This window comes from Corvus moneduloides, chromosome 13 (assembly GCF_009650955.1).
Source record: "Corvus moneduloides isolate bCorMon1 chromosome 13, bCorMon1.pri, whole genome shotgun sequence".
Lineage (NCBI taxonomy): Eukaryota > Metazoa > Chordata > Aves > Passeriformes > Corvidae > Corvus > Corvus moneduloides.
Genome location: NC_045488.1, coordinates 12906351 through 12933720, shown reverse-complemented (window position 1 = coordinate 12933720; position 27370 = coordinate 12906351). Strand labels below are relative to the sequence as shown.

Sequence of the window (27370 nt, the reverse complement as noted above, 5' to 3'; positions counted from 1 at the left end):
GCCGGCCACTGCTGCAACACCGAGGGCTCAGGGTCAACTCGCTGAGCCGTGGGAAACGTCCGGCGTCTGGCAAATTCCTGTGCCGAATTTCCCCGGCAAAGCCTGGGAAAACCGCTGCTCGCTTGGTGCACAGTAGGGCTGGTGTGTCTGTGCTGTGCCCGGGGCAGAGCGGGGGTTAGGTGGCCGTGGCTGCTGCCGAAGCCGTGCAGTTCCTCCCTGCAGCGCGGCACAACAGGCCGTCCCACTTGCTCCCGACAGCCGGAGCCAGTCCTGGCCCCAGTCTTCCTGCTCTGCTCGCTGCCAGCCAGCCCCACCAAGCCCCGGTGCTGGTGCCTGGCTCCCCGCCTCCCGGGCAGCAAGGACAAATAGCTCCCGCTCAGCCACGTGTCCCCCATAGCCCTCGGCCTGGCCAGCGCCAGGAGGCGTAGCTGCTGCCGGTGAGGCAGGACCCTCCGCCGTGCTGCAGAGCGGGGCTGGGGGAGCTCCTGGGAACCCCGGTGGCACGGGTGTGGTGACATGTCTGTGGGGAAAGGCTGCGGCCACCGCTGCTTCGTAGGGGGGTTTCCGTAAGCAGCCCGGTGCTGCCTGTGTCAGCATGTCTCGGCTTCCGCGAAGTGCGAGGCTTCACAGTGTCGAAGCGAGTGGCTGGTGCGGGATGTCCCTGTGTGCGCATCCTGCCGCAGAAGAGAATCGTTTCTCTTAAGTTGGGTAAAACTGCATCACAAGCCACTATGGCCACATCTGCCGCCTTCTACCTGCTACCTTCTGCCGGCTTCTACGAAGAAAGGAAGAGGTTTTAAGGAAGAGGTTTTATCTCCCATGAAATCTGCTTGCTGGCAGGGAAATTTAGGAAGCGGAGGGGCAGAGCTATGCTTTAACAGTGCACGGGCAATACTGGAGTGGGTGCTCTCGTGCTTGTGTGGCAGAGGCCATGTAGGGTGAGGCCAGCACTGACAGCCAGGAAAGCCCAATGCACATGTGCTTTTCCAGTTGGTGGGTCAGCACTGGAGCACGATCCCTAAGGGAGTACAGGGAAGTGTTTTAGTGTCCTTGGTCTGGGCTGGGAGATGTCCATCTGGCAGCATCTCCTGCAGCCAGTCTAGGGGAGAGCAGACACAATTCTTGGTAGCAGTACCACCCTGGTCTGGTCCCAGAAGTGGCTGCAGAGGTTCCAAGGCCACCACGGATGTTGGCTCTCTCCTGGGGGACTCTCCTTTGCCTACAGAAATGCCAGGGCTGGGCAGATCCAGTTGGGTGACCACGTTCCAGCCAGGCTGCAGGCAGGGGTGGCTGCCCCAGGTGTGGTGGCAGGTGGGCCCAGCCCCTTGCAGCACCAGCTGGTTGTGCCTGGCATCCCAACTCAGTCCCTGCTCTAGTTCTGGGGAAGGGTCTCCCTGCAGCGCCCTCCATACAGACCTATTTCTGCCTGCGGCAGAAATGGGGGCTCTGTCCAGGGCTCTCCTGCTTCAGTGTGTCCCTTCATGGGACAGGGTTTGCAGGGCTCCCTTGATGCCCTGAAGCTGGTGGTTTGCCTGAGCAACTGAGGCATCCGTGCCTTTATAATCCTACAGCACCTACAGCCTCTGCCAGGAATGAGCAAGAGTGGATCTATGAGCTTGTTGGTGTGCTTCTGGCCTTTGAGTCCAGATGACAACCAGAGCACTTACTCTGTGTTTATGTTGTTAATGTTGAGGGTTGTCACAGTGTGTTCCCACCTGGTGAGTCCTGTGCCACGTGGCAAGGAGTAAGCTTTAACAGGACTTGGAGAAACAGTTGGCCAAGTAGGTAAGAGGAAGCTTGGGGATTGCACACAAAGGAGATACTGTCCCATTCAGGTGAAGCAAAACTAAAGACCTGGACAAACAGGGAAATGCCTTCAGTTCTGTGGCTGCAGGTGCTGGAGGCCATGGCAGGAAGACGCCCTTCACTGTGATGTCTCTTTGCCCCATGTTCCCTTTCCCCAGTGCAGTGGCTGCTGACATCTTGGCTCTGCAGCACTTGGCAGTTGGCAGCTAGGCTGTGGTGGGAGGGGAGGCACTTCGTGGGGCTGAGCCCCCCTTCCTGGGGGCCATGGAAGGCTGGCAGCCGCTCCATGAGTAAGCCTGGAGCATGGGCGAGTCTGCCCCTCAGTGCTGTGCCAGCCGCACCTGCTCGTCTTTGGGCTGGGTTTGTGTGTCCGTGCCTGCAAGCACCCCCTCCCCAGCCCACCGAAGCCCATGGGCACACGGCATTCATACTGCTGGGCTGCAGGTGGGCTCCCAGCCTGGTGTCCCCTGCACATGTGTGCTTGTGTTCCTGTGCGTGTCACTTGTGTGGAACCCCCCAAGTGCCACAGGCACCTTATGGATTTGGGCTGGGCAAGGATATGCCTGCACCTGCACAGCAGGTGATGACAGGGTGCTGTCACAGGACAGGTGATGGAAGGGCACATCCTGCAGCCCAGAGCAGGGGCAGAGCCAGACTAGGCTGTGGATCTATACCTTGGCAGCATTAGGACTGCTGCTGACAAAGCCTAAGGCAGATAGTTACAGAACCCACCTTGAGCAGCTGCTGTTTGTATCTGCAGCTGCAAGCCAAGGTCAGGGTGTTTGGGCTGGGCTCACATCCCTGCATGTGGCTACAGTGAGATGTTGTGTCTGGGAGTCAGAGATTAATAGAGGCGCTGGAGCCAGCAGGACCCTGTGGAGCACAGATCCTGCCTGGGCCACGGCAGTCCCATCTCCCTGGGCACCAAAGGGCCTGCTGGTAGTATCCAATGTGGAGGGGAGGAGGCGGACTGGAGAGACTGCAGGGAAAGGGACTGCAGCCTCAGCTGTGGGAGAGTGTGAGGATGTGTGCAGGGAGAGGGCTGGACAGCACAGCAGAGGGGCTGTGGGCTCACCTCTGCTGGCATGGGGGCAGGCTGCTCTGTGCTGGGTAAACCTTCAGGTATTGATTTGGTCTGTCCAGATATTTCTGCCTGCTGTTGCTGCCTGTTACTTGTTTTTCTCTGCTGGTTTCTCTGGGTGGGCTCTCTGCCCTTCCTTTGCTGTTGCCCACTCACTGGCTGCTTTCACCTGCAATCCTGCAGGTCCCCCAGGCTGGGGTGCCTGCAGGCAGGGGTGCAGCTCCATGCTGCTCTGCCTCCCAGGGAGCTTAGGCAGATAGGCAGTTGTATCACTGTTGGGCTTGTGCAATCTCTGCAACCTGAAAGCTAAAAATGGACATGGTTTTTCCATGAAGTGGGTTTCTATTGATTGTGTGCGCAGCCAAGCCACACCACAGAGTGTGCTCGATGAAGGGCAGTGTGGGGGGCTTTCTCCCAGCCCCGGTGAGCAGTTTGGCCCCTGTGGCTGTAGTGACAGCCCCAGGGGATCCTGGTAGAGCAGACCTTGCAGGATGGGACAGTATGGCTGGCTGGCAGTAGTGCTGCCAGTTTGCTGGGCACTGCCACAAGGAGCAGCTTCTCCTGCTGTCTCGTGGGGTGCGCTGGTGCCTCTGAGCCATGGTCTCCAAGTCTGAGAGGAGGGTCCATGATCCTGGCAGATGAGCTGCAGTAGCTGCTTCACCCCCTTGCTGCACTGTGGCTGGGGGTAGAGAGGGGTGCCTGGCAGCCCTGTGAGGTGAGTGGGGCACAGCAGCTGCTCAGATCCATGCTGGTGCCCTCACTCTCTGCCTCCTTCTGCAGCTGGGCCCCAGGGGGCTCCTAGGACAGCAGGTCTCTTCCCCGTCCGTGGCGTTGTGCCACCTGCAGCCCGGTGCTTCCCGACGCAGGTGTTTTCTTTGGCCGAGCTGTGGGGTCAGCGCGGGTCCCAGGCCAGTGGTTTACGTAAGAGCGCGGTATTTCCTGCCTGCCTGCCCCGCAGCACCGCGATAAGCCCGTGGTGACAAGGGCCCTTTGTCAGCTCCTCTCCTCAGCACCGCAGCTCCTCACCTGCCTAGGCACGGCTGCCAGCGCCCAAAGGAGGCATCTAGAGATAAGGTGCATGGGTGGGGCAGGCAGCCCACCTCCCATCCTCCCTCCCACCACCCGTCTGGACTCTAGCTCCGGACCTGCCCCTGTCCGTGTATTGTCCATATAACGCCACGGGGTACAGCCGGTTCCCTGTGCCCCCAAGGGCCGGCCTGGGCTTGCCAGCTGCAGGGACGACTCCTGAGCATGCTGCAGTGACACTGGGGTGAGTGCTGCCTGTCTGGTAGGTGCCTTCTCCCCCCTGGCAGGACTGTGGCCCTGAAGGTGGGCCTGGGGCACCACAGCCCCAGGGTGCCAGGGGCGGCCCAGACTGAATACCTGTGGCCAGGGTGCTGCCCTGCAGAACTAACCCAATTTAGCACAGCAACCTGCCCTGTGCTAGATTTTCTGGGCTGTTCTCAGCATCTCGGTTACCAAGGTGACTGTTTCCTGTGTGATTGCTAATGCTTCACGATCTCGATCATGGTATCCGAGGGACTTCCTTTTCTCTGTAAGGAGCACTAGGACCTGCTCGTGCCCAGGGCTGCCAGACCCGTCGCAGGTGTGGAGAATTCAGGTCAGTTTGGGTTCAGGTCACTTTGGGTTCTGCTGCATTTGTGTTGCTAATGACACGGTCCCGTGCCCACAGCGGGTTGTTCTTTACAAATGACTGAAGCTGTGTTTCACTTCTCACCTTTTCTCCTTGGTGGAAATCTCTCTCCTGAAACGGGGCTGATAGATTTTCCTTCTGTTGCTCCTTTCCAGACAGTTTCTCTGTCAGGCTGCTGCACACCAACCTGGGGTTGCAGCCCCACGAGATGGACCTCATGGGAAGTGCCATTCCCGCAGCCTGGCTGGGGAAGCTCCCGGCTCCGGGGTCTGCCAGGGCTGGAACAGGCTAATCTGGCGGGGCTCGTGTCCTGCCAGCTGCATGTCGCAGCATAACGCACCACTTGCTGCATCAGGTGGGAGACGGGGCGTCTTCTGCGTGGCCTTCACTGCAGGCACCCTTATACCCCTGGTCAGTGCCGCGGGCCCATGGTGGGGGTTCACGGCTCTCACAGGACAGATCCGGGTTTCCCGCCTGGGCTGGCACAAGTAGCCCCCGGGTGGCAAGGACAGCCCCATGCTCGGCTGCAGGAGAGGCCGCGCAGAGCCCCGGGCCGTGCCCGGTACTGGCGAGAGGGAACGGCCCCGATTCTGGCGGGGCCCCGATTCTGGCGGAGCCCCGAGCAGGCGGCGCGGAGGGGTTGCCGGGGGTCCGTGCGGGACCCGGCGCCGCAGCACGGGACGGGAGGGGCGGGCGGCGGTGACGGCATCCGGCGGCGCCCGGCAGAGCGGCGGCCGGGCCGGGCCGGGCCGGGCCGTGCCGAGGGAGCCGCGCGGGGCCGGTGGCTCGGCCGTCGGGGCGGGGCCGGGCGGCGCTGACAGCTGCGCGGCGTAAACAAGCGGCCCCGCCGGCCGCCCCGGCCGCCCCTGCCTGGGCCGGGCCCGGCTCCGGGGCGGGCGCTCCGGGCGCCCCGCGGCGTGACGCGGCGCCGCCGACAGACGGGCCCGGCTGCCGACGGGACGGAGCGGAGCGGGCAGGCCGCGCGGTAAGGGTGCGGGACCGGCATCGGCCTGGGATGGCTCGACCTGCTGGCGACTGCGGTTTGACAGCTGGGGCGGCCCTGCCGGACGGGACCCGGGCGGCGGCGGGGCTGGGGCCGGGGCGACCGGCGGGGCCGCGGCCGCTGGGCAACCCCAGGCTTAGGGCGCTGCCGGCGGGGATGTGCGGGCCCGGCGGTCCACGGGAGCGAGTGGGGGGCCGGGCGGCCGCTCTCGGGGCTGCGGCGGGGGCAGCCGGAGCCGCCGCTGCGGGAGGCCGAGAGGGAGCCAGGCCGCGTCCCGCCCCAGCCCGGCCGCCGCCGTCCGGAGCTCTGCCGCTGGAGCCGCCCCGCGGGTGCAGGCCCGGGCCCGCCGCTCAGCCCGGGACCACTGGGTTGCTGCTGTGCGGGGCTGGGTCCTTGGGCAGCGGGCACCGGCCGGGCCGCGGTGCGGAGCCGGGAGCGCGGCTCCGGGCTGGGTGCGGCGGCCGGGCTGTCCCGGCACGCGGTGGTTCGCTGGCGGCGGGTCTGGCGGGGAGGCGCCGCGGGATCTGGGCTCTCCCCCGGCGGCCGGACTGTCCCCACGTGCGGCGGTCACCGCCGGAGCGGGACGGCTGCTGGCTCCGGGACTAGCGAGGTGTGGGAACTGCCCGGCCCGGAGGCCAGGTATTGGCATGGACACTGGTAGACCATGGCAGATAGTGTTCCATTGTGCCGTGCTCTGGGCCTTAGCAGTCTGGCACCCGGGGCTCCGGTACAGCCTCCGGCGGGTGCGCACGGCTCTGGGCGCTTGGACGGGGCGGTCCGGCCCGCGGCTGGCCGAGGTGTGGTCGCTGATGGGGAAACCCTGTTGTGCCAGAGTCGCTGCACTGTCTGTGCCGGAGCCTACGGCGAGGTCTCTGGCGGCTCCTAGGAGCTCTCTCCTCTGGCAGCACCGCAGGCTGCCAGCTCGCTGTGGTCGCTTCTGGACGGAGGGGGATGTGGCTCCTCTGGGCACTGCCGGCTCTCACCTTTCCAGCTGTCTCTGAAGCATGACCAGATATTCTAGGGTCCCTCTGGAGCTCCCGGTGTGGAGCTCAACCTGGCACCATCATGTCGTGGGCTCCCTTACACTGGGTGGGTCGCTCCCTGTTCTTTCCCTACAAGCTTCCTGCGTTTGGCCTCCCACAAGGTGTGAGCTGTTCCCGGGCATCCCTGGGTTCATGCTGGAGGTGACAGTGTGCCCCTTTTCCTGGTCCTGGTTTCCACCCGGTTGCGGGGATGAGTCACACCGGTGTCACCATGTTGTGCTCCAGAGGAAGGGCAGAGCTGAGCTGCTGCTGGTGACAAGCAGCACAGCATTTGCCACGGCTGCCAAGCACTGCCTGGTCAATGGCTGTAGAGATGTGAGTCTGGGGCTGTGCTAGCTGGAGATCAGGAGCTCTCCTTGACTTTCTTTCTTCCAGTCTCTCATTTTGCTGGGATTCCTCGCACAGCACCTGGGGACATGTCCTTTGGTCTCCCCTTGGGACTGGAGAGGCAGGCCTCCCATGCCAGTTTCTCCCAGCTCTGTACCCAGATAGTTCCATCCCAGTTGGAGCAGGGGTAGTGGCAGCAAGAGGAACAGTGTCCCTTGCCTTGCCTCTCCCCTCCTTTGGTGCCCTCCCCTCCTGGTTGGTTCCCTATGTTTATAAGCAAACATTGGGTAACAGGCAAGGTAAACAGCATCTCCATGCAGGAGCAGACATGTGGGCACACTGCCAAGCCAGGCAGCTCCTTGGCTGTCAGTGTGCCATTGTGGCCAGCAGGTGCTGTGTGCCAGGGCCCCCTTGCCCAATGCTTGACCCATGTCTCAGCATGGTGCAGCCTGCCCTCCCTAGGTCTGTGGAAAGGTGCCCTGGGCCTGACCACTGTCCTGTCTCTCTGCAGATTGTGCTTCTGTCCTGGACGGTCTGTTCCTGTGCTTTTGTGGGCTTGGCCCCATGTGGGCTTGGGCTGTGCTGGGACCAGCAGGGCAGAGAGGCCGGTGTGCCTCGGGGTGCTGACGCTGGGAGGCTGCTGGACCTGCTGCTCCCGGGACCCTCCTGCTCCTGGGACCCTCCTGTTCCCCAGCTCAAGGAACCCCGATACTCTGATGGATCTGAGGCCCTGCTCGCTGCTGTTGCTCTGGACTTTGGTGGTTGCCCTCACTCTCCTGGCCCAGGAGGTGCTGGCCCAGCATATTTACACCAACACCTGGGCTGTGCTCGTCCCTGCAGGACCCCAGGAGGCTGACAGGCTGGCCAGGAAGCATGGATTCCTCAACCTGGGCCCGGTAAGTCTCCTGCTTCCCTCTTCTCATGGAACTAGTGTTCTCTGCCACAGTCTGGGCAGGTGCTGAGTTTAGTCCCGGAGCTGCTGTAGGGGCTGCTCTTTATGGCAGCAGGGCCACTGTGTTTGTGCCCATTTGCTGTGGCCTTCCAGCATCTGCTGCCTTGACTCGATAGTGGCAATTAACTGTATGGACTTCCAGGGCCTCCCCCTGTCACTGGGACTTTCTGGTGACATAGCATGGCACAACATGGCGCAGCACACTGCCTGTTGGATGGGGAAGGAGGAAAAGCCCATCCTAGTGTGAAGGAACTGGACTGGGAGTGCTGTGTGATGATGGATGGGAAAGTTTGCAGTTTCCACTGTTGCTTCCCACAGCAAGCTGCCCAGTGCAGCGTGGCCTCAGCTCAGCGGGACAGCAGAGGAGCCTCTGAGCTATCTCCAGAGGGGATCTGACAGCAGCTGTATCCTTACCCCTAAAGTGTCCTTGACAGAGGGTGTGTCAGCAGGTTCCCACCACACTCAGCTTTCCCTGCCGACAGCCAGGGACTAGGCAGTGCGCCTGGCTGTACTGGGAGTGAGCTGTTTCTCTGGGAAGGAAGCGCAGGGTGAAATCCCAGAGGAAATTGCACAACTGGTGGCTGTGGTGTCAGGACCTTGCTGTGAGCAGCTGCTGGGAGCGGTGGCAGTGGGAAGGTGGCTGCTGCAGAAGCCAGCAGGACCTTGTCCTGCCACCCAAAAGGAGCCCTGCATCTGAACTGGGTACTCAGGGCTCTCTGGGTCAGGGAGCCCCAAGTCCTCTGGGACTTGTGCCAGAGGAGGGAACTGTGGGGGTTGTGGCTAGGCCCCACTGAGGGTGTCCGTGCTGTGGTGGGCCATGGCATGGCCTTACACAGGTGCTGTCAGCATGAAAGTGGCTCAGAACAGATCTCAGGGGAAAGAACTTGTCCGGCCAGGGCAGCTGCCATGCATAGGGGACTAAGAGAGTGGCATGTCCCACCGGACTGGATCTCTGATGAAACCCCTCTGAGTGGGGATGGGGCTGAGGTGCCATCAGCCTGCTCCTGGCAGTGCTTCCCATCATGCTGTGGTGCCAGGTCAGGCCTGGCTGCCAGGGCCAAGGGGCACTGGTTCTGTGGCGTCGTCTCCACAGTGCAGGGCCATGTGCTTCAGCTGGGAGCCCAGGCCTGTCATGAGTTCCATCCCTGTGAGCCACAGAGGCTCTGTGCCAGCTCTGCCCTTGTCTTCTCCCCACACTGTGGTTCTGTGGCTGGAGGCTGGCACCTCTTCTCGGCTCTCTGTCACCTCGCAGCAGTGAGCGTGCCCTTGCAAGCAGAGCCCCACGTGCTGCAGCAGCCCAGGCTGTGGAAGGAGTTTCTGGTCTGGGCATGTTTTCTCCTGTTCTGAAGCCCGTCCCAGTGTCTGTGCTGCGGGACAGGGTTTGGCTGGTCAGGGCTTTGCAGAGTGGTCATGGTGGTCCAGTGGGAAGAGTGTGGCCAGGGAAAGCCTGGCTTTCCCTCCCAGGTTTCTGGACTGCTGCTCCTGGGGGTATGTGCCACTGGGACAGGATGTGCAGCCAGGCTGGGAGGGGGGGGACTGGGTGCATCTGGCAGTGCCCCAGTGAGAGGGCCCCTGGGTCCTTATCTGAGAGGATCCTGGTCTCAGCCTGGGGTCTGGGCACTGTCCCCAAAGCTGTGCTGTCCTGGCATACTCCTGGATCCCCTGCTGCCTGTGGGGTGGGAGCCAGTGGCACCTGGGGCAGGAGGTCCATGGCTGGTGCCAGTGGCCTTGAGGAGGGCTTGAGGGAGGACACAGGGGACAGTGGGTGGTCGTGGGTCAGAGGTGGGGGCTGGGTGTGGCAGTGAGGGGAGCGTGTGGGGGTTTGCACTGCTGGGATTATGCAGAGAAGGAGGTACAGGCATTGCCCCCTGCTGCTGGGGCTGGGATCACTGGGGAAGGGCACTGCAGGTGCCATCCCTGGGCTGTGCTGGCAGGACAGTGCCATCCTGGCAGAGGGTGCTCCTGCCTCCCACACTGCTGGGCTGCAGGTCCAGCATGTTGCTCCACTCCTGGGGCAGTGGTCAGGCATACAGGCAGCCTTCTAGCTGTGGGACTGGCCAGGATAGTTGCGAGCTGCAGCCAGGGGTTGGGCAGCAGCACTGAACTGGCACCTGGGACACATGGTGCTGGGGGTTGCTTTGCCCTTGCTGAGGACAGGGACAGTGGGGATTAGGGTGGAAGTGTGTGGGCTGGCCAGCTCCTGGCTGCCACCACAGTGTCAGTGCAGACCTAATCCATTTGGATGACCAGTCAGAGCTGAGATCTGTGTGCAGGAACAATCTGGGCTCTGTCTATATCCCTGGAGTGGGTGAGGGATGCTGGGGGAGGGCAACCATCCTGCAGCTTGCATTCCCCCACCAGCCCCGTGCAGAGGCTTTGTACCTTGACACCTCCTCAAGGGCTCTGAACTGACAGGCATCCTGGGCTGTCCTGGGAGAACACGGTGTGCCAGAGGAACAGGTCCGGGGTTTCTGGTGAAGTGCCTACTTGGGAGAGCCAGCTGCTGCCCTGGGCCTGAGGTTGCTGCTCAGCTGGGTGCACCTTGCTCAGCCCAGTCTGTCCAGATGGGCAGCACATCTGCAGAGCTCTAATAAGCTGGGGAGCTTTGTTAGCCCCAAACAGACTGTTTTAGGGCAGCCTGAGATGGAGGAGGATGAGATCCTCATATTCTTACAGCCCTTGCAGCCCAGCCCCACCAGCTCTGGCACAGCCTGGGCAGCTGGATCTTGCCTGTGGCTGCTGCCTGGGCTCTGTGACTCCCAGGGGGCTGGGTGGGTGCTTGGCCCCTTCTCCCCAGTTAGGGCAAGCTGCTGGGCTGGGAGGCCCAGGGCAGCCAGGGTGGGGCCATTGTGTCCGTCAGCCCCAGGATGTGCGGGAGGGGATACGGAAATGACAGCATTGGAGAGGGCTTGGGGTTTAAAAATAACCATCTGGGTGGCGGCATGGTGTCCTGGCCCCACCAGCTGTGCTGGGTTCCCATCCTGCCCCAGCTGGGCTGTGCTGGAGTCCCAGGCCAGGCTGTCCCCACATGGGAGCGGAGCTGGGGTGAGCACAGCACAGCTGGTTGGCAGTGGAAGTTGGACCCCGCTGGGGTTGGATGCCTGCATGCCCCCTGCTCTGCCCCACTCAAACTGGCTGTGCCCCTGATAGAGGCTGGCACTGGGTGGGTGTTCCAGTGGGGCACTTGGGGAGAAGACAGCAGCCTGTCTTCTCTGTCCAGAGGTGCAGAGGCTGATGCAGACCCTGCTCTGGCTGGGACCACCTGGGGTGTGGCGCCTGGAGCCTCTGGGACCTTCCTCCAGGAGGAGCTGGTTGGCATTGGGAGGGACGTTGTCACCAGGTGCCACAGCCTCTCACAGGAGGTCCTGCCCAGTGTACTGAACATAAGCCTCACCAGCCACTCTGGAGTGGGGGGCCCAGCCTGTGCGTGGCAGCCCTGGAGCTCAGGATTGCAGATGTGGGATGTAGAGAATCGGGGCAACCAGGCTCTCATGTCTGTCCCATGAGCAGCATTTCTCTGTTGCAGATCTTTGGCGACTATTACCACTTCCGGCACCGTGGTGTGGTGAAGCGTTCCCTCTCGCCCCACCAGCCCTGGCACAGCCGCTTGGCCAGGGAACCGCAGGTATGAGTGAGGAGGGCCTGGCTTTGGTCCCGGGCACTTTGCAAGGGCTCATGAGCCAGTGCTGGGCACAAGACAGGGCTGAGCTGCCTTAACCATTCCTTGGTAGAAGCAGGTGGGAGCCCACCGCGTGTCTGGCAAGGGCAGGGGGTTGGTGGAGCCAGCGTCTTTGGCCTGTGGGTTGTTGCAGTCCCAGGCCCAGGAGAGCTCTGTGTCCTTGTACGCAGGACAAGGCGTGCAGGGCAATAAATAGATCCCAGAGCAGTGGTGTGGGGGGGCTGCTATTTTCCCCATCCTCGGGCTTCAGCCCAGGCCCTGGAGGGCATGTGGTGCGGTGTGGCAGCTCTCGGCAGCCCGTGTCTCAGTGGAGCTTGGCACTCTGACCGTCCCGCTCCACTGAAGCACAGCCTTTGCAGGGCACAGCCAGGCAGGGGGCCTGGAGGGTTGGGCTAGGGGTGGTGGTAGCTCTGACAGGTCCAATACTCTGCTAGGCCAGAGCTGACTGTGAGCTTCCCAAGGAGAGCCCCTCCAGGCAGGCTGAGGACTGGGGTCGTGGGGAGGTGCTGGCATAAGGGGTCAGCGGGGGACCCCATGCCTTCTCTGCCCTCAGGTGCAGTGGCTGGAGCAACAGGTGGCAAAGCGTAGGACCAAGCGAGACGTCTTCATGGAGCCCACAGACCCTAAGTTCCCACAGCAGTGGTACCTGGTGAGTGTCGGGTGAGGAAGGGCATGTGCTCGTGATTGCGGGTGCGAGTTTGGGGACGCAGATGTGGCAACCTAGGAACTGCTGTTATGCAGTGGCTGCTATGCTGTCAGGAGGGAGAAGGAGAGGAGGGGGAAAGCCTGGGGTAGCCACCTGGTGCTATGTGATGGGAACACCCCAGGGAGGAGGCTCTGCTTGCAGAGCTGTGGCTCCTGGCTGGAGTGCTGGGAGGGCTGGGGGGAGCCCAGGGTTGGACTAAGGGGTACAGCCCTTTGCCTGGCCCAGGAATGAGTCTATGCCTCTTTCTGCTTCCTGGAGCTTGGGCACAAGCCTGATCTCTGCAAAGGGTGCCATGTCTGTGGGACTCAAGCACAGTCTGGGGCTCAGTCTCGCTTTCAGAGCAGCCCTTCTCAGCTAGTTGTGCCCAGGTTCCTTGTCGCAACCCACAGAAGAGCGGGATGGGAGCTGGGTGGGTTTTGGGCACACACCCATCACAGTGCCCATGGCTGGGTGCATCTCCTAGTGCCAAGGCTTCTCTTGACAGTACAACACAAACCAGCGGGATCTGAATGTGCGTCAGGCCTGGGAACAGGGATACACGGGCAAGGGCATCGTGGTGTCCATCCTGGATGATGGCATTGAGAAGAACCACCCTGACCTGGAGGCCAACTATGTGAGTTTGGGTGATGGTGCAGGGCAGAGTGCCATGGGAGCTGGTCTGGGCAGCTGTGTCCATGCAGGGCAACTCAGAGCTGCAAGGTACAGGGCTGATGCCCACCATGGTGGGACATGGAGGTGGGATTGGAGCCTGCTCACCCTGCTCAGCTCAGCCTCAGGCTGTGGAGCACAGGCATGAAGTAAGAGCAGTGGGGCTTGGTGGCTAAGGTAGACAGTCTCCAAGTGCCCAATGTGTCTTCCAGGACCCAGGGGCAAGTTTTGATGTCAATGACCAGGACCCAGACCCGCAGCCCCGCTACACGCAGATGAATGACAACAGGTGAGGCAGGAGGGAGGGTTGAAGATCCAGCAGGCCATGCACTAAGTCCCTGCCATACTTAGGCTCTGTAAGCTGTGAGGCTGGCAGCATACTTCTGCCCCATGGGGAACCCTTCACCTCCTTTTTTTGACATGAGCAGCATCCTTTTTCTGCCCAGAGCCAGTGTGGGCTGTTCAGTGCCCTGGCTCTGGAGCAGGAGGGCAGATGGAGGAGCCTTCATTGGCTACCTGGTTTGAGGGGACAGGAGGGAGCCCAGGTCGGGGTTGCTGGGGCTGCAGCCGCTACCCACCCCTGTGCTCCTCGCACCCTATATGAGCATGCTTCATCCTATTTCGGTTGCAGACATGGCACACGCTGTGCTGGGGAAGTGGCTGCTGTGGCAAACAACGGGATCTGTGGTGTTGGTGTGGCGTACAATGCCAGGATCGGAGGTAGGTGCTGCCCTGCCCTGTGCCGGGTCCTGTGGGCGTTGGGTGGCTGCAGGAGCAGCTGAGCTGTGGAGCGCGGGCATGAAGTAAGGGCAGTGGGGCTCGGTGGCTAAGGTAGACAGTCTCCAAGTGCCCAATTTGCCCACTTCCCCTCAGCACTGTTGACTGGAGCAGCCTTGTGACAGCCTGTGACACAGGTGGCAGCAGGGGTTGGAGGGTTCTCACCAGCGGCACCGTGGCCACTCTGCCCCAGCTGGTTGCCAGTGACATTTGCTCTCTGGCCCTAGGTGTGCGCATGCTGGATGGGGAGGTGACCGATGCTGTGGAGGCCCATTCCCTGGGCCTCAACCCCAACCACATCCACATCTACAGTGCCAGCTGGGGCCCTGAGGACGATGGCAAGACTGTGGATGGCCCGGCCCGGCTGGCAGAGGAGGCTTTCTTCCGTGGGGTCAGTCAGGTGAGAAGGCAGGTTTTCTGGGAGAGCGCTGGCCTGACTCCTGCCGTTTCCCCAGGTCTCCCTTCCTCTGCTTGCCCTGGTTGTTACCCTGGCCGTCCCGGGATGAGCCATATGCCAGCCCATCTCTGGGATCAGGCTCTGTTAGTTTTTCTTGTTCTTCCTGTGCGATGGCTCTGAATCAGGACTCCTCCCATGTGGTGTTATCTCACTGCCGTGAGGGCTCCTGCGTGGGATGGTGTCTCCTTCCTCTCCCAAGCCCTCTCCTGGCTCTTGTCTGGTTTTGTGCTCACCCTCGCTTCTTCCACCCGTCCTTCCCCACTGTCCCTTTGTGCTGGCAGTGTCGCCTGCCTGGGGAGCTGTGTCATGATTCCCTACAGAGAGATGCGTGTGGTGCCACGCTGGCTCTGTTGTGTCCTCTGCGAGGTTAGCTGCCACATTTGGGTGCCAAGGCATGGCCAGGACTGTGTTGTGGGCTCCCGCAGCTCTGCCAGGCACTGCAATCCCACGCAGACAGAGTCAGGCCAGGTGACTTCTGAGCAGAAAAAGACTTTGGCTCTTGGAAGCCTCACATTGTCTGGGCCTCCTGCTGCCTGGTGTGTCACCCGCTGGGGTGTCATGCTGTCCCCTGTGTCCCAGCTGCATCTGCTCTGTCTGTCCAGCTCAGGCTGGCACCATCTGCTTGTCCCCAGCTCCAGCCTGGGGCTTCCTGTGTGTGGCAGTGTTGGTGCTTGCCCTCATCTTGCTTCTGTTGCTAGGGCCGAGGCGGGCTGGGCTCCATCTTCGTCTGGGCATCTGGGAATGGGGGCCGCGAGCATGACAGCTGCAACTGTGACGGTTACACCAACAGCATCTACACGCTGTCCATCAGCAGCACCACACAGTACGGCAATGTGCCCTGGTACAGCGAGGCCTGCTCCTCCACCCTCGCCACCACGTACAGCAGTGGCAACCAGAATGAGAAGCAGATTGTGAGTGGGGGCTGCTGCTGTCTGCAGGCCAGGGGCTCAGGGGGTGGGATGTGCCTGCAGCATTTCCTGCCCTGGCACTCCTCCTCACAGGTGACGACTGACCTCAGACAGAAGTGCACCGAGTTGCACACCGGGACGTCAGCCTCGGCACCCCTGGCCGCTGGTATCATCGCCCTCGCCCTGGAAGCCAAGTAAGGGCAGGACAGAGGGGGCTGGACGGGGGTGGCTGCACCAGCCCCATGCAGCAGTGGCACTTGGACATGGACCTGCCTGGGGCCAGCAGAAACTAGCGCTGACCTGAGCCCCATGTCTCCCTGTAGCAAGAACCTGACCTGGCGGGACATGCAGCACCTGGTGGTGCAGACCTCCAAGCCAGCTCACCTGAATGCCAATGACTGGGTCACCAATGGCGTCGGCCGCAAAGGTACTGGGGTGCTGGGGTGGGACCAGGGTCTCCTAGTCCTACTCATACCACTAGCCTTGGGGTGCTGAGGCAGAGTGCCCTGGCAGCCCTGTGGGGTGAAGGAGGCAGAAGGGCTCAGTGAGCATGCCGCGTGGCCAGGCAAACATCCCCCACCGGGTACCCCCAGGAGCAGCGCTGACCCCCTCTTTGTCCACAGTCAGCCACTCGTATGGCTACGGCCTGCTGGATGCTGGGGCCATGGTGAGCCTGGCCAAGAACTGGACCACGGTGGGACCTCAGAGGAAGTGTGTCATTGACATCCTTGCAGAGCCCAGGTATGGGCTGGTGAGCCCAGGAGAGGATCACTCGGCATCTGTTCTGCACAGGAGCTTGAGAGCCTCTGGGCCCAGAGCAGGGAGTGGGGAGAATCTTGGAGACTGAACTGCTGCTGAGACCCTTGGAGCATCCTCTTGCGAGAGCCTGGAGAGAGCTGGGAAAGGCACCTCCAGCCATCCAGCACTGATGTCACTGATGAGCCTCCCTGCTGTGGGGCTGGGCCAGTGGATGTGGGCAGACTGGGGCACTGTGGTTGGGGTGCAGCCAGAACGAGGCATCCCTGGACAGAGGGGCTTTTCAGGGGGCAGACAGAAGCTCCTTTGACTCCTGCTTGGCCGCTGCTGCCACCGTGCAGCATGTGCAGTCTTGTCTGTGGCCAGGGCACTCCCTAGGGGCTCCTGGGTGGGGGGGATCATGTTCCTGTGCATGAAGGGAGCTAGGGCTGGGCCCCTGGGGAACCAGCCCTGTGTGGGGCAGGCACATCCTGTGCTGGCAGCAGGGCCAGCATCGTGGTGGGGAGTGGCCACGCACCAGCAGCGGGATGGGGATGACTCTGCCCGTCCCATCCCTGGCTGAGCCATGCAGGGTGTAGCTGGCCTGCAGTGTGTGAATAAAGGGCCTATTCAGGGCTAGCATGGAGTGGCGGCTGGGGAGGCAGCACTGGGCAGCCCAGTTCCCCCCGCCATGCCCAAGAGCTGAGGCACCCCTTCTGTTTCCTGTACCCATCTGGGAATGGCATGGAGGTGGTGCCACTCTGACCCACTGTGGGTTTGATTCCTGCTCTAGCTGCCCTGGTGCCCAGTCCCCAGGACAGCCACAGAGCCCCACAGCAAGGAATGGGGACTGTGGCATGTCCCCCTGGTCTGGGACTGGCCTCACTCATGCCTGTCCTCGGCAGGGACATTGGGAAACGTCTCGAGGTACGGCGGAAAGTGGATGCCTGCCTAGGGAAAGCCAACTACATCAGCCGGCTGGAGCATGCGCAGGCCAGGCTGACACTGTCCTACAACCGGCGGGGGGACCTGGCCATCCACCTGGTCAGCCCCATGGGCACCCGCTCCACCCTTCTGGCTGCCAGGTAGGTGCTGGGCTGTGGGGTGCCCCAGGCTGGCCCCTGGCCTAGGCCGGCATGGGTGAGTTTGGGATGTGTTGACACCCACATCTTGCCTCTGTTGCTCAGGCCCCACGACTTCTCGGCTGATGGCTTCAATGACTGGGCCTTCATGACGACGCACTCGTGGGATGAGGACCCCTCTGGGGAGTGGGTGCTGGAGATCGAGAACACCAGTGATGCCAACAACTACGGTAGGGGTGTGCTTCCCCATCCACTGCCTCCCTCCAAGTCTGGGATACGAGCTGTGTGGTCACCCAGCTTCCCCTCCTGCTCCTGAGCTGAGGGGCCAGTAACACCTTGGGTGTTTTGGGTGATCTGGCTGGGGAGAGGCTGGACTTGGGCAGGTGGGATGGTGCTGCAGCCCCTCTGGGTCAGCAGGAATCCAGGCAGCAGGAGACTCCATTCCAGCTCACCTGACCCCCTGCCCCTGTGCATGGCCCCACAACAGGCACTCTCCCAGGTGGTGGGCACAGCCCTGCTGTCCCCTGGCAGCCAGGATGGGGGACCAGCGTGAGCCCCCCTCCCTGTGCCTGTCCTGAGCATGGGTGGTCTTGTGGGCACCTCTGAAGTCTTCACCCTGCATTGTTGCAGGCACTCTTACGAAGTTCACGCTTGTGCTGTATGGGACGGCCACCGACTCCCCCAGCCTCTCCAACCAGCTGGAGAGCAGCGGCTGCAAGACCCTGACCCCCAGCCAGACCTGTGTTGGTGAGTGTGGGGATGGCAGGGAGGGAATAGGGGCACAGGCAGCTTCCAGCCCATGCTGACCCTGTCTGTCTCACAGTCTGCGAGGAGGGGTACTACCTGCATCAGAAGAGCTGCCTGAAGCGCTGCCCTCCTGGCTTTGCGCCTGGTGTCCAGAGCACGCACTACAACCTGGAGAACAGCGTGGAGCCCATTGCGCCCCACCTCTGCCTGCCCTGCCACCCCTCCTGTGCCACCTGTGCGGGACCTGGCCCCAACCAGTGCCTCACCTGTCCCGCGCACTCCCACTTCAGCAGCCTGGACCTCTCCTGCTCTCACCAGACACAGAGCAGCCGTGCGTCCCCTGCCCTGGCAGATGGCGAGGGACCAGCTGAGGCCCCCCCTCCAGTCAACTTGCCTGTCCTCATCGCCAGCCTCAGCTGCATCCTCATCGTCATCATCTTTGTCACCATCTTCTTGGTGCTGCAAGCACGCTCAGGCTTCAGCCTGCGGGGTGTGAAGGTGTATGCCCTGGACAGCGGGATCATCTCCTACAAGGGGCTCCCCTCTGACATCTGGCAGGAGGAGGGTCCCTCCGAGTCGGACGGTGAGGATTATGAGGCCCACAGCGAGAGGACTGCCTTCATCAGAGACCAAAGTGCCCTTTGATGAGCCCTCCTGCCCCTCCCTCCTCCCTGCCCAGCACCGCAGGGCTGGGGCAGGTGAGGCTGAGGGGCCCTGGACTCTGCCCCTGTCCCCTTCCTGCACTGCAGCAGCTGGGGGCTCCCACCCACTGGCACCGTCTCTCAGCCCCAGTCTGGGCAGCCAGGCATGGCCCTGCAGGCACCATCCCCAGCACAGCACCGTCCCAGTCTTGCACCATCTCTCCTGGCCCTGTGTCCATCCTGTGCCCCGTGCCGGGGTGTTTGGTGGCAGTGGGGTCCTTGACACTTCCTGGCCCTGTACAGGCAGCAGTGTCTCCCACTCTGGGTACAGGGCTGCTGCTTGGGGTCCTCTGAGTTCTCCAGGGTGGGCAGTGTGTGAGGTCCCTGGGTTGCCATGGCTCAAGGTGGGCTGGCTGGGGCAGGGGTGGCTCTGCCCACCAGGGCTGAGCCCAACCTGTGCCACAGCATCCCCCTGCCACCCTCGGCCCTTGTGGAGCTGTGTCCCAGGCTCAGTTCATTGTGTCCCAACTCCCCGCCACCTCCCCTGGGCCTATCTGCCTGTGCCCTTCAACAGCAATAATGGCCAGGCCTCAGCTGCTGCTGCCCACTGCCTGCCCATCCCACTGCGGCTGCCTGCAGCAGGTAGGAGCCCTGGCACTGGGGAGCGTCGGGCTGGGCACTGCCTGCCCCTGTGCCCGTGGCACAGCCCACAGCCTGGGCAGGGACTCCATCCACAGTCCCTGCTTTGGGGGGCTGCCTTGGGCCCCTTGTGTTCTGCCCCTGGGCAGGGCTGTAGGTGCTGCTGGCTGGGACTGTCAGGTAGCGCCAGTGCCAGCACTGCCCCAGCTCTGCCTGCGTCCTGCCTGTGCTGGGCAGCGCCCAGCATTCCTGCAGCCCTAGCCCCCCAACGTGCCTTGCCCCCACTTGGTGACAATCCGTTCTGCTCCCCGCTGGAGCCCTTTCCCTTGCTGCCCCTTCCCCGCGGGCTGGGGGCCAGTGCCACGAGCCCCTTTGCCGTCCACCGCCGCACACCAGGGCCATGGTGCAGGCTCCCACCTGCACCAGCCACGGACGGAGCCACTGGCCGGGGGCCACAGGACTATTTTTCTATAACAACTTTTTGGTGCACAGTAATTTTTTCTTGTAATTTAATCAGCCGGGAGCTGCCTCCTGAGCCTGTTTTTAATTTAATGGATGTGGATATAACACTAGAGAGACTGAGTTATTAAATGTTCAGAACTATGCAAACCAGCTCTGCTGCCTGTGCTCTGTATGCTGTGGGTGCCCCAGCCGGGGCAGCAGCCTGGCCGCGGACACTGTGGGCCTCAGGGGCAGCCAGATCTGCTCTGCAGCTGCAGGGGCTGGGCTGGTGGAGCCCTGCCTGCAGACTTTACCCCAGAGCCCGGGACTGCCCTTCCCTGGCTGTGGGCAGCAGCCGGTGCTGGGCAGGAGCTGCGGTGTGTGAGAAAGGCCTGGGGACCTTGCACCCATCTCACAGCATGTAGGCTCAGCCCCTTCACCACAGCCTGGGGTCCGGCTGTAGTCTCTGCGTCTAGCACCACCTTGCAGCCCGAACACGATGCCCCTGGTGCAGGAATGTCCAGGCTGGGCCCGGGACCCACTCATGCTGTGGCCAAGCTGCAGACACAGCCCACCCCAGCCTCACCGAGCCCCCGCGGGGTCCCGGCCCCCGCAAGGGAGCCTGTTGGGGCTGCGCTCCATCGCAGAGGCAGCTCCTCTCTGCGGAGTCCCTCAGCTGCGCTGTGTCTGGGGCCGCAGCGGCTTCCTGTGGTCAGGAGCGAGTTCCCCGCGGCATGCACGGGCTGCGGCTCTCCCCCTGCTCTTCTTCTCACGAGGCGGGGCTGGGGGCGGGCAGCAATCGGGGCTTCCAGAGAAGGGAGCTGCTTGCACTTGCGGTCAGATGCAGAGCCGCCCAGCCCTGAGGCCCGGAGCAGCCTGGCCCGGGCGGGGGGGACCCACGCTGCCTGAGGGGATGCCGAAGGGATCTTGGCCGTGGGAGAAGCAGTACGGTGGCAGCTCCTGCCCATGCCGTGCCTTGGAGCTGCTTCAGGGCGTGACCACCCCACATTGCTCCGCTATAGGAAGGCGAGTCAGCAAAGCTCCCGCCTGACACGCTTTTCCCCTGGCTTCCTCTAAAAGTGGAATCGGCTCGGCAGTGTCCTGCAGGTGACCTTGAAACTCCTCTGGAGCCGGGGCCTCCCTGGCAGTCACAGGAGAGGGCTCAGGCCAAAACAGCCAGGCGGTGGCTAGGCTGAGCTGAGTGGAGCTGACCTGGGCTGTGCCACTGGGCAGTGGCAGTGGTGGTGGCAGCTGCCCCTGTGTGATGCAGCTGCCAGGGCTGAGCAGTGCCACCGTGGCACCAGTGAAGCTCTTTGAAGGGGAGGCGCCCAGGGCTGCCACAGGGAGTTGTGGTCCTAGCTATGTGGATGCAGGCTGGCAGCAAGGGCTGGGGCATGGCACTGTGGGTGTCCGTGAGTGGGTGCTCTGTCCTGCAGCCTTTCACAGTCACAAGGGCCAGGCTCGGGAATGGTGACAAGGTGGCCACCCTTTAGTGGGACTGCACCCTCAGGTCCTGCAGTCTCTTGGAGACACAGGAGCATGGAGTGGGGCGAAGAGTTAGGCAGAACCTGGCATGGCTGAGGGGGCTTTGCTGGGTGGGACTGGTGCTGAGTGAAGATTCCAGAGGAGCAGTGGAGCCCTAGGTATACAGGACTGGACCTGGTGGTGTCAGACCCTGGTCGGAGACAGCTGAGAGGGGTGGTGGGGCTGGGAGCTGCCCAGCTGCAGCAGAGCTGTGTGCCGGCGTCAGCTGCTGGCGCGGGGACTGGCAGGGAGGGGAGGAAGTGCAGGAAATCTCGCAATGGCTGTATGGTCAGCACTGGGTTTCCTGTTCCTCCCCAAGAGCCAGAGCTGCACCAGGTCCAGAGCGCGCCAGTCCCGGCCCCAGCAGGACGCCAGCAGCAGCCTCACAACGAAGACCTTGCAACAGACGTAGGTTGGAAGGACTGTGCCCTGGTGGGGTACTAGCAGGGACAGGGGACTCCTTTGTAGGGCTGGGGGGGCGGTCTTGGTGAGGTCAAGGGCTGTGCCAGGCGACATCCTGCACTGCACAGGGAGGTGCCCCAGCACTCTCCTGCTTCTGCTGCACTCTTGCTTCAGGGCATGGCACCCTGGGACTGCCTCTGCGATCAGTTTGGCTCCCAGTGGCCTTACTGGAGTCGTGTGTGCTGGGATGTATCCAGGTTCAGCACCTCTTTCTGGGGCTCAGCACCCTCTTCTGCTCCTGCTGGCTTCCCACCAGTGTCCCAGCCCCTGGGACCTCCCACACTGTGGGCACAGAGGTGACAGTGCCAATGGACAGGACAGGGCTGGAGCTGCCAGAGAGGAGGGGCTGGTGCTGGGTGGGGGGCACAGCCACGCTGCCCTTGGGGAGCAGCCATGTGCATGGCAGAGGTGACACTGCTGGGTATGACCCCACACTTCCTCCTTCCCAGCACCATCCCCACAGGCCCCAGCTCCCACAGGGCTTGGAGCACTCATCCTTCTGCTTTGAAAATGCTTTGCAAGGCTGTTTGCAGGGGGCGGGGAGGGTCATCTCTGCTGCACAGACCGGATGATGGGACAGGAGGGTGTGAAATGCAAAGGCCACTGGTGCAGGCAGTGCAGGGCAGCAGCTGTGGCTCAGGCTGTCCTGATGCTCCGCAGACTTCCCCTGGCCGGACAGTGGTGCCATGGGCTTCGGGCCGGAGCTGTGGTGTCCACAGGGGCACAGTGCACTGCTGCGGCTGCAGGATGGGGAGCTGCGCCTCCTGGAGCTGATGAGGAAGTGGATGTCACAGCGGGCCAAGAGTGACCGGGAGTATGCAGGAATGCTGCACCACATGTTCTCCCAGCTGGAAAAGCAGGAGGGCACTTGGCAGCTCCATGGTGATCGTGGTGGTCAGATTGAGAAGGTAGGGATGCCCCAGAGTAGGACTGTGTCCTGCAGAGCCCAGTGTGGTGCTGGAGGATGCCATCTCTGTGCTATCCCTGACTCCCTTTCTTGCAGTCCTGGTGGGTGCTAGTGAGCCGGACAGAGACGCTGAGCCAGATCCTGCGGCGGCATGCGGAGGAGCTGGCGGCGGGGCCACTGGCCAGGCTGAGCCTGCTCATCCGCGACAAGCAGCAGCTGCGCAAGGCCTTCAGCGAGCAGTGGCAACAGCTCAGCCAGGAGTATAGCCGGGTATGTTGGAGCCAGCAGGGGAACAAGAGAATGTGCTGGACCCACTCCCTGACTGTGTCCCTCTCCAGACGACGCAGCAGGAGATGGAGAAGCTGAAGGCACAGTACCGCAGCCTGGCACGTGACAGCGCCCAGGCCAAGCGCAAGTACCAGGAGGCCAGCAAAGGTGCCAGCCTGGCCCCTGTCCCCTGTGTGACCTCCCAGCTTCCTTCACGCGTCAAGGATGGCTGGAGCACCCCACACTCTGTGGAAACTACAGCCCAGCCTGGAGCGGGTGGGGGTTCTGGGGGTGGGCAGCATAGAGGAGGGCCCAGCCTGGTCCCCAAGAAGCCAGGCAAAAGTCTGGGGGCCTTGGGACACCATGCTGTGGGTCAGGAGCATCCCTGTGTCACAGTGTAACCGCTCCAGGCTTGGTCCCCCTGCCTGCCCTGGGACCCTCTCCCAGCCTTCACCTCTGACCCCTGCCCCAGTGCTGGGACAGGTGATGTGCTGGCAGTTGGGGTTTTCCACAGCCTCTCTCCACAGACAAGGAGCGGGACAAGGCGAAGGAGAAGTATGTGCGTAGCCTCTGGAAGCTCTATGCCCTGCACAACCAGTATGTGCTGGCTGTGCAGGCGGCTGCATTGCACCACCAGCACCACTACCAGCGGGCACTGCCCAGCCTGCATCAGTCCCTCTACAGTCTGCAGCAGGAGATGGTCCTCGTCCTGTAAGAGCCCTGCCTGCCCCCCTGCCCATCCCGTGCCCCTCTGCCCATCCCATGCTCCACTGCCCATCCTGTGCCCTGCACCCCACTTCCAACCCCTGGGCACCCCCATGGCCCCCCAGAACCAGCAGTGCTCCCACAGAAAGGAGATCCTCAGGGAGTACTGCAGCATCAGCAGCCTGGTACAGGAGGATATGTTGGCCATGCACCAGGAGATTGCCAGTGCCATCCAGGCCATCGACCCTGCCACTGAGTACAGCAGCTTCATCCAGAGCCACCAGTATGGCTCCATGCAGTTGCAGCCTCTCTGCCGGGTACGGCCCTGCTGCCATTGGGTGGCAGTGGCCGGCAAGGGGCAAGTGGAGGCAGAGCTGTGCTGGGTGCCCACAGGTATGAATCTGAGGTGCCACCAACTGTGTCCTTTGATGAGAGCCTGTTGGAGGACACAGAGAACCTGGTGCCTGGGGAGCTGCAGCTGAATGAGCTGACCCTTGAGAGTGTCCAGCACTGGTGAGTGGGACCAGCCATGGGCAGGGGCAGGTGAGGGGCAGGGGCTCAGCCTCATGCTGGCACATGTCTCTTGCAGCCTGACGTCGGTTGAGGAGGAGTTGGTGGCCGCCACAGAGGCTGTGAGTATCAAGGAGCAGCAGACGCGGGAGCTGAAGGCGGAGATCCATGATGAGGAGCAGGGCCGGAGCCCCAGCGAGCGGTGAGTTGCAGCAGAGGGGGGTGAGGGGCCAGGGCAGCGGGTGCTGACTGCCCTGTCCCCTCCCCAGGGTGCACTTGTTGGGCAGGCGGCAGGGGCTGCATGAGGCACAGCAGCAACTCGAGGGCTGCCTCTGTGCCCAGGCCAAGCTGCAGGTGCAGCGGGACCTGCTGGCCAGGAAGCTGGCGGAGCTGGGCGTCAGGGACCCCGTTCCCGCCCTGCCTCTGCCAGAGGATCAGCAGTCCATCTCCTCCACGGTGAGTCAGTCTCGCTTCCCGTGCTCTGGAAGCTGCAGGGATGGGGTCCCCCCCAGCTGGTGCACAGCCCATGCCTCCTTCCAGGAGCAGGAGCGGAGTGGGGCCAGTGCACTAGAGACCCTCAAGAACCACATCACGGGCATCTTCAGCCCAAAGTACTCGGTGAGTTCCTGGGTGCCTCCAGCCACCCTGCTCTCCACCCAGCTGCCTTGCTGAGCCTGCCCTCTCCTTTCTGGCTACACAGCCCCGCCCTGCTTCCTCACCTCCGGATTCTGCTCCCACCTGCCCTGGGCACAGCTTCCAGACACCACTGTTGCCCCACCTCCAGCACAACTAAGGAGTGTGCATGGCTGGGCTCACCTTGTCTCCTTCCAGCTGCCACCCCCTGTGCCCCTAATCCCAGATGTGCAGAAGCCGCTGTGCCAGCAGGTCTGGTACCACGGGGCCATCCCACGTTCGGAGGTACAGGAGCTGCTGACCTGCAGTGGGGATTTCCTGGTGAGGGAGAGCCAGGGCAAGCAGGAGTACGTGCTCAGCGTGCTGTGGGATGGGCAGCCTCGGCACTTCATCATCCAGTCTGTCAATGTGAGTGACCACAAGCAGGGGACATGGCTGGGGTGGCCTTGCATGGGCAGGCACAGGTTCCTGCCCATCACAACCCCTCGGCCTCCCTCTCTGCAGAACATGTTTCGGCTGGAGGGTGACAGCTTCCCCACCATTCCACTGCTCATCCAGCACCTCCTGCAGAGCCAGCAGCCCATCACCCGCAAGAGTGGCATTATCCTGGCCAGGGCTGTGCCCAAGGTGATATAGGCAGTGGGGAGGAGGATGGGGCCCCCTGCACAGGGGCAGCTCTGCCCGGCCCTTTCTCCTGTTGACAGCTGGGCTGAGATCCACAGACATGCTTCTCCAGCTAGACAGGGGGACTTGGACTTGGGGCTCTGCCTGAGAGGGGGCTGTGGGGGTATGTGGGCCAGGGGACAGCTCACTGGTGTCTGCTTGCTGCAGGACAAATGGGTGCTCAACCACGAGGACGTGCTGCTGGGGGAACGCATTGGCCGGGTGAGATGGGGTGCTGTGGGGTCTGCGGGAGGGCAGGGCTGTACCAGGGTATCTGTGGGCAGCCAGGACTGTCCCACAGGAGGGCAGGGGAGGACAGGGGTTGCCTTGGGCCACATGGTGAGCTAAGCCCGGTGTTCCTGTGTCTCGGAAGGGTAACTTTGCGGAGGTGTTCAGTGGACGCCTACGTGCTGACAACACCCCTGTTGCTGTGAAGTCCTGCCGGGAAACCCTTCCGCCTGAGCTCAAGGCCAGGTTCCTGCAGGAAGCCAGGTCTGTGTGGGTGTTGTATTTGTCCTGTCACGTCTGTCCATTCTTGGAGCAGTTTGACCCTGCTGGGACTGCAGCACCCTCGTGCTGCGGGCTGTGTCCCCGGGCTGGCTGGGCAGAGTGCCCTGGGGATGGCATCGGGTGGCTTGTGCCCAGGGCAGCCAGGCCCCCCTACACTCACGGTGCCCATCCTTGTCCCCACAGGATTCTCAAGCAGTATAGGCATCCGAACATTGTGCGGCTCATCGGTGTCTGCACGCAGAAGCAGCCCATTTACATTGTCATGGAGCTGGTGCAGGGTGAGTGGCCCCATTCCCGCAGTCGCCACGCACGCATGGGTGAGCTTGCCAGGTGTGCCTGGGCACCCACCAGCTCTGCAATCTGGGCACAGGGGGGGACTTCCTGACCTTCCTGCGCACTGAGGGTCCCCACCTCCGGGTGAAGGAGCTGGTCAAGATGACGGAGAATGCTGCTGCCGGCATGGAGTACCTGGAGAGCAAGCACTGCATCCACAGGTGGGCCCTGGCAGGACAGGGGGAGCCCTGGAACCCTCACCGCCCCATCCCATGCCAGGTGGAGCCCCAGGGATGGTTGGGCACATGGCTGACTGCTTGTCTCAGAGACCTGGCTGCTCGCAACTGCCTGGTGACAGAGAGGAACACTCTGAAGATCAGTGATTTTGGGATGTCACGGGAGGAGGAGGATGGCATCTATGCCTCCACAGGAGGGATGAAGCAAATCCCTGTCAAGTGGACGGCCCCTGAAGCACTCAATTATGGTACAGGATGGAGTTGGGCATGGCCTGGCACCTGGCAGCCTATCTGGAAGCCAGGAGTCTGGCACTATCCCACTCCCATGCGCCTGGTCCTGGGGAGGGAAGCAGAGACCCAGAGCACCTCAGCCCGCAGGAGCATGGGCACAGCTGGGCAGTGGTGACATGGGTGTCCCCTGCCAACAGCATCTGTCCTGCCCCATGTCCCCAGGCCGATACAGCTCAGAGAGTGATGTCTGGAGCTTTGGGATCCTGCTGTGGGAAGCCTTCAGCCTGGGTGCTGTCCCCTATGCCAACCTCAGCAACCAGCAGACACGGGAGGCAGTGGAGAATGGTAGGGGACACGGCTGGGTGTGGCTTCTGAGGGCCACCATGAGCTGTGGGTCCAGCACTGTGGAGCTGTGCCTCTAGGATGGACCAGATGGGGTTGTGGGGATGAGGGGCTGGTGATCCATGTCCCCATCCCTGTTGCCCCAGGTACGCGGCTGGACCCTCCTGAGCAGTGCCCTGAGGAAGTGTACCAGCTGATGCAGCGCTGCTGGGAGTATGACCCCCGCAAGCGGCCCAGCTTCAGCACCATCCACCAGGATCTCATTGCCATCCGCAAGAAGCACCGGTGACAGGGAGCACCAGGGGCCCTGCATCCATCCCACGGCAGTGCCTGGGGGCACAGCAGAGCCCTGTCTAGGCAGCAGGTGCTGCGGGGTGGCTGTGTGATGCTTGAGCCCCAGGGGAGGGGCTCCTGCATGGCCCAGGGTGGGACATGGCACCCACAGCTCCTCCCCGCCTTCATCTTGTACAATAAACACACAAGCTCTGCAGCTGTGCATCTAGGAGCTGCGAGGGGACACGCACTGCACTGGGATGGGGCGTTGGGACATGGCACTGGGATGGGACACTGGGATGGGGCACTGTAATGATGCACCAGTACAGGACACTGTGACAGGGCACACGGTGTACCGGGATAGGGTACCAAGATAAAGCACCAGGATGGGGCACCAAGACAGGGCGCAGTTAGGGAACTGGCATGCGGAGTACTGAGTCTTCTGCACTGGGACAGAGGATTGACACGGGACCCTGGGACAGGGCACCGCGACAGGGATCAAGGACAG

The 27370-nt window shown here is 62.6% G+C and overlaps 2 protein-coding genes across 10 annotated transcripts; both read left to right on the top strand.

The window, feature by feature from the left end:
• Positions 1–425: 425 nt before the first annotated feature.
• On the top strand, positions 426–19497 carry FURIN (furin, paired basic amino acid cleaving enzyme). Of its 4 annotated transcripts, none has more exons than XM_032122421.1 (16): positions 426–4157; positions 7426–7810; positions 11393–11491; positions 12099–12194; positions 12736–12864; positions 13112–13188; positions 13531–13619; positions 13904–14076; positions 14832–15044; positions 15135–15235; positions 15365–15468; positions 15665–15782; positions 16682–16861; positions 16964–17088; positions 17489–17605; positions 17682–19497. In XM_032122421.1, exons 2-16 carry the CDS (start codon positions 7631–7633, stop codon positions 18248–18250), a joined length of 2370 nt encoding a protein of 789 aa, XP_031978312.1. In that variant the 5' UTR covers positions 426–4157; positions 7426–7630; the 3' UTR covers positions 18251–19497. The 4 variants fall into 4 exon arrangements, with proteins under 4 accessions (XP_031978312.1, XP_031978311.1, XP_031978309.1 ...); XM_032122420.1 differs by lacking the exon at positions 426–4157 and adding an exon at positions 5259–5526; XM_032122422.1 differs by lacking the exon at positions 426–4157 and adding an exon at positions 8185–9354 and having other exon boundaries at positions 7719–7810.
• A 677-nt stretch (positions 19498–20174) lies between these two features.
• Positions 20175–27092, top strand: FES (FES proto-oncogene, tyrosine kinase). 6 transcript variants are annotated; one of them, XM_032123267.1, is made up of 20 exons: positions 20175–20433; positions 21170–21258; positions 21973–22220; positions 22316–22489; positions 22558–22654; positions 23014–23197; positions 23337–23474; positions 23585–23704; positions 23781–23903; positions 23971–24157; positions 24242–24319; positions 24533–24742; positions 24839–24961; positions 25166–25219; positions 25371–25489; positions 25691–25785; positions 25878–26001; positions 26107–26264; positions 26470–26592; positions 26736–27092. In XM_032123267.1, exons 3-20 carry the CDS (start codon positions 21999–22001, stop codon positions 26876–26878), a joined length of 2472 nt encoding a protein of 823 aa, XP_031979158.1. In that variant the 5' UTR covers positions 20175–20433; positions 21170–21258; positions 21973–21998; the 3' UTR covers positions 26879–27092. The 6 variants fall into 6 exon arrangements, with proteins under 6 accessions (XP_031979158.1, XP_031979159.1, XP_031979155.1 ...); XM_032123268.1 differs by having other exon boundaries at positions 20355–20433; positions 21170–21262; XM_032123264.1 differs by lacking the exon at positions 20175–20433 and having other exon boundaries at positions 21130–21262; positions 24587–24742.
• The last annotated feature ends 278 nt before the right edge of the window (positions 27093–27370 follow it).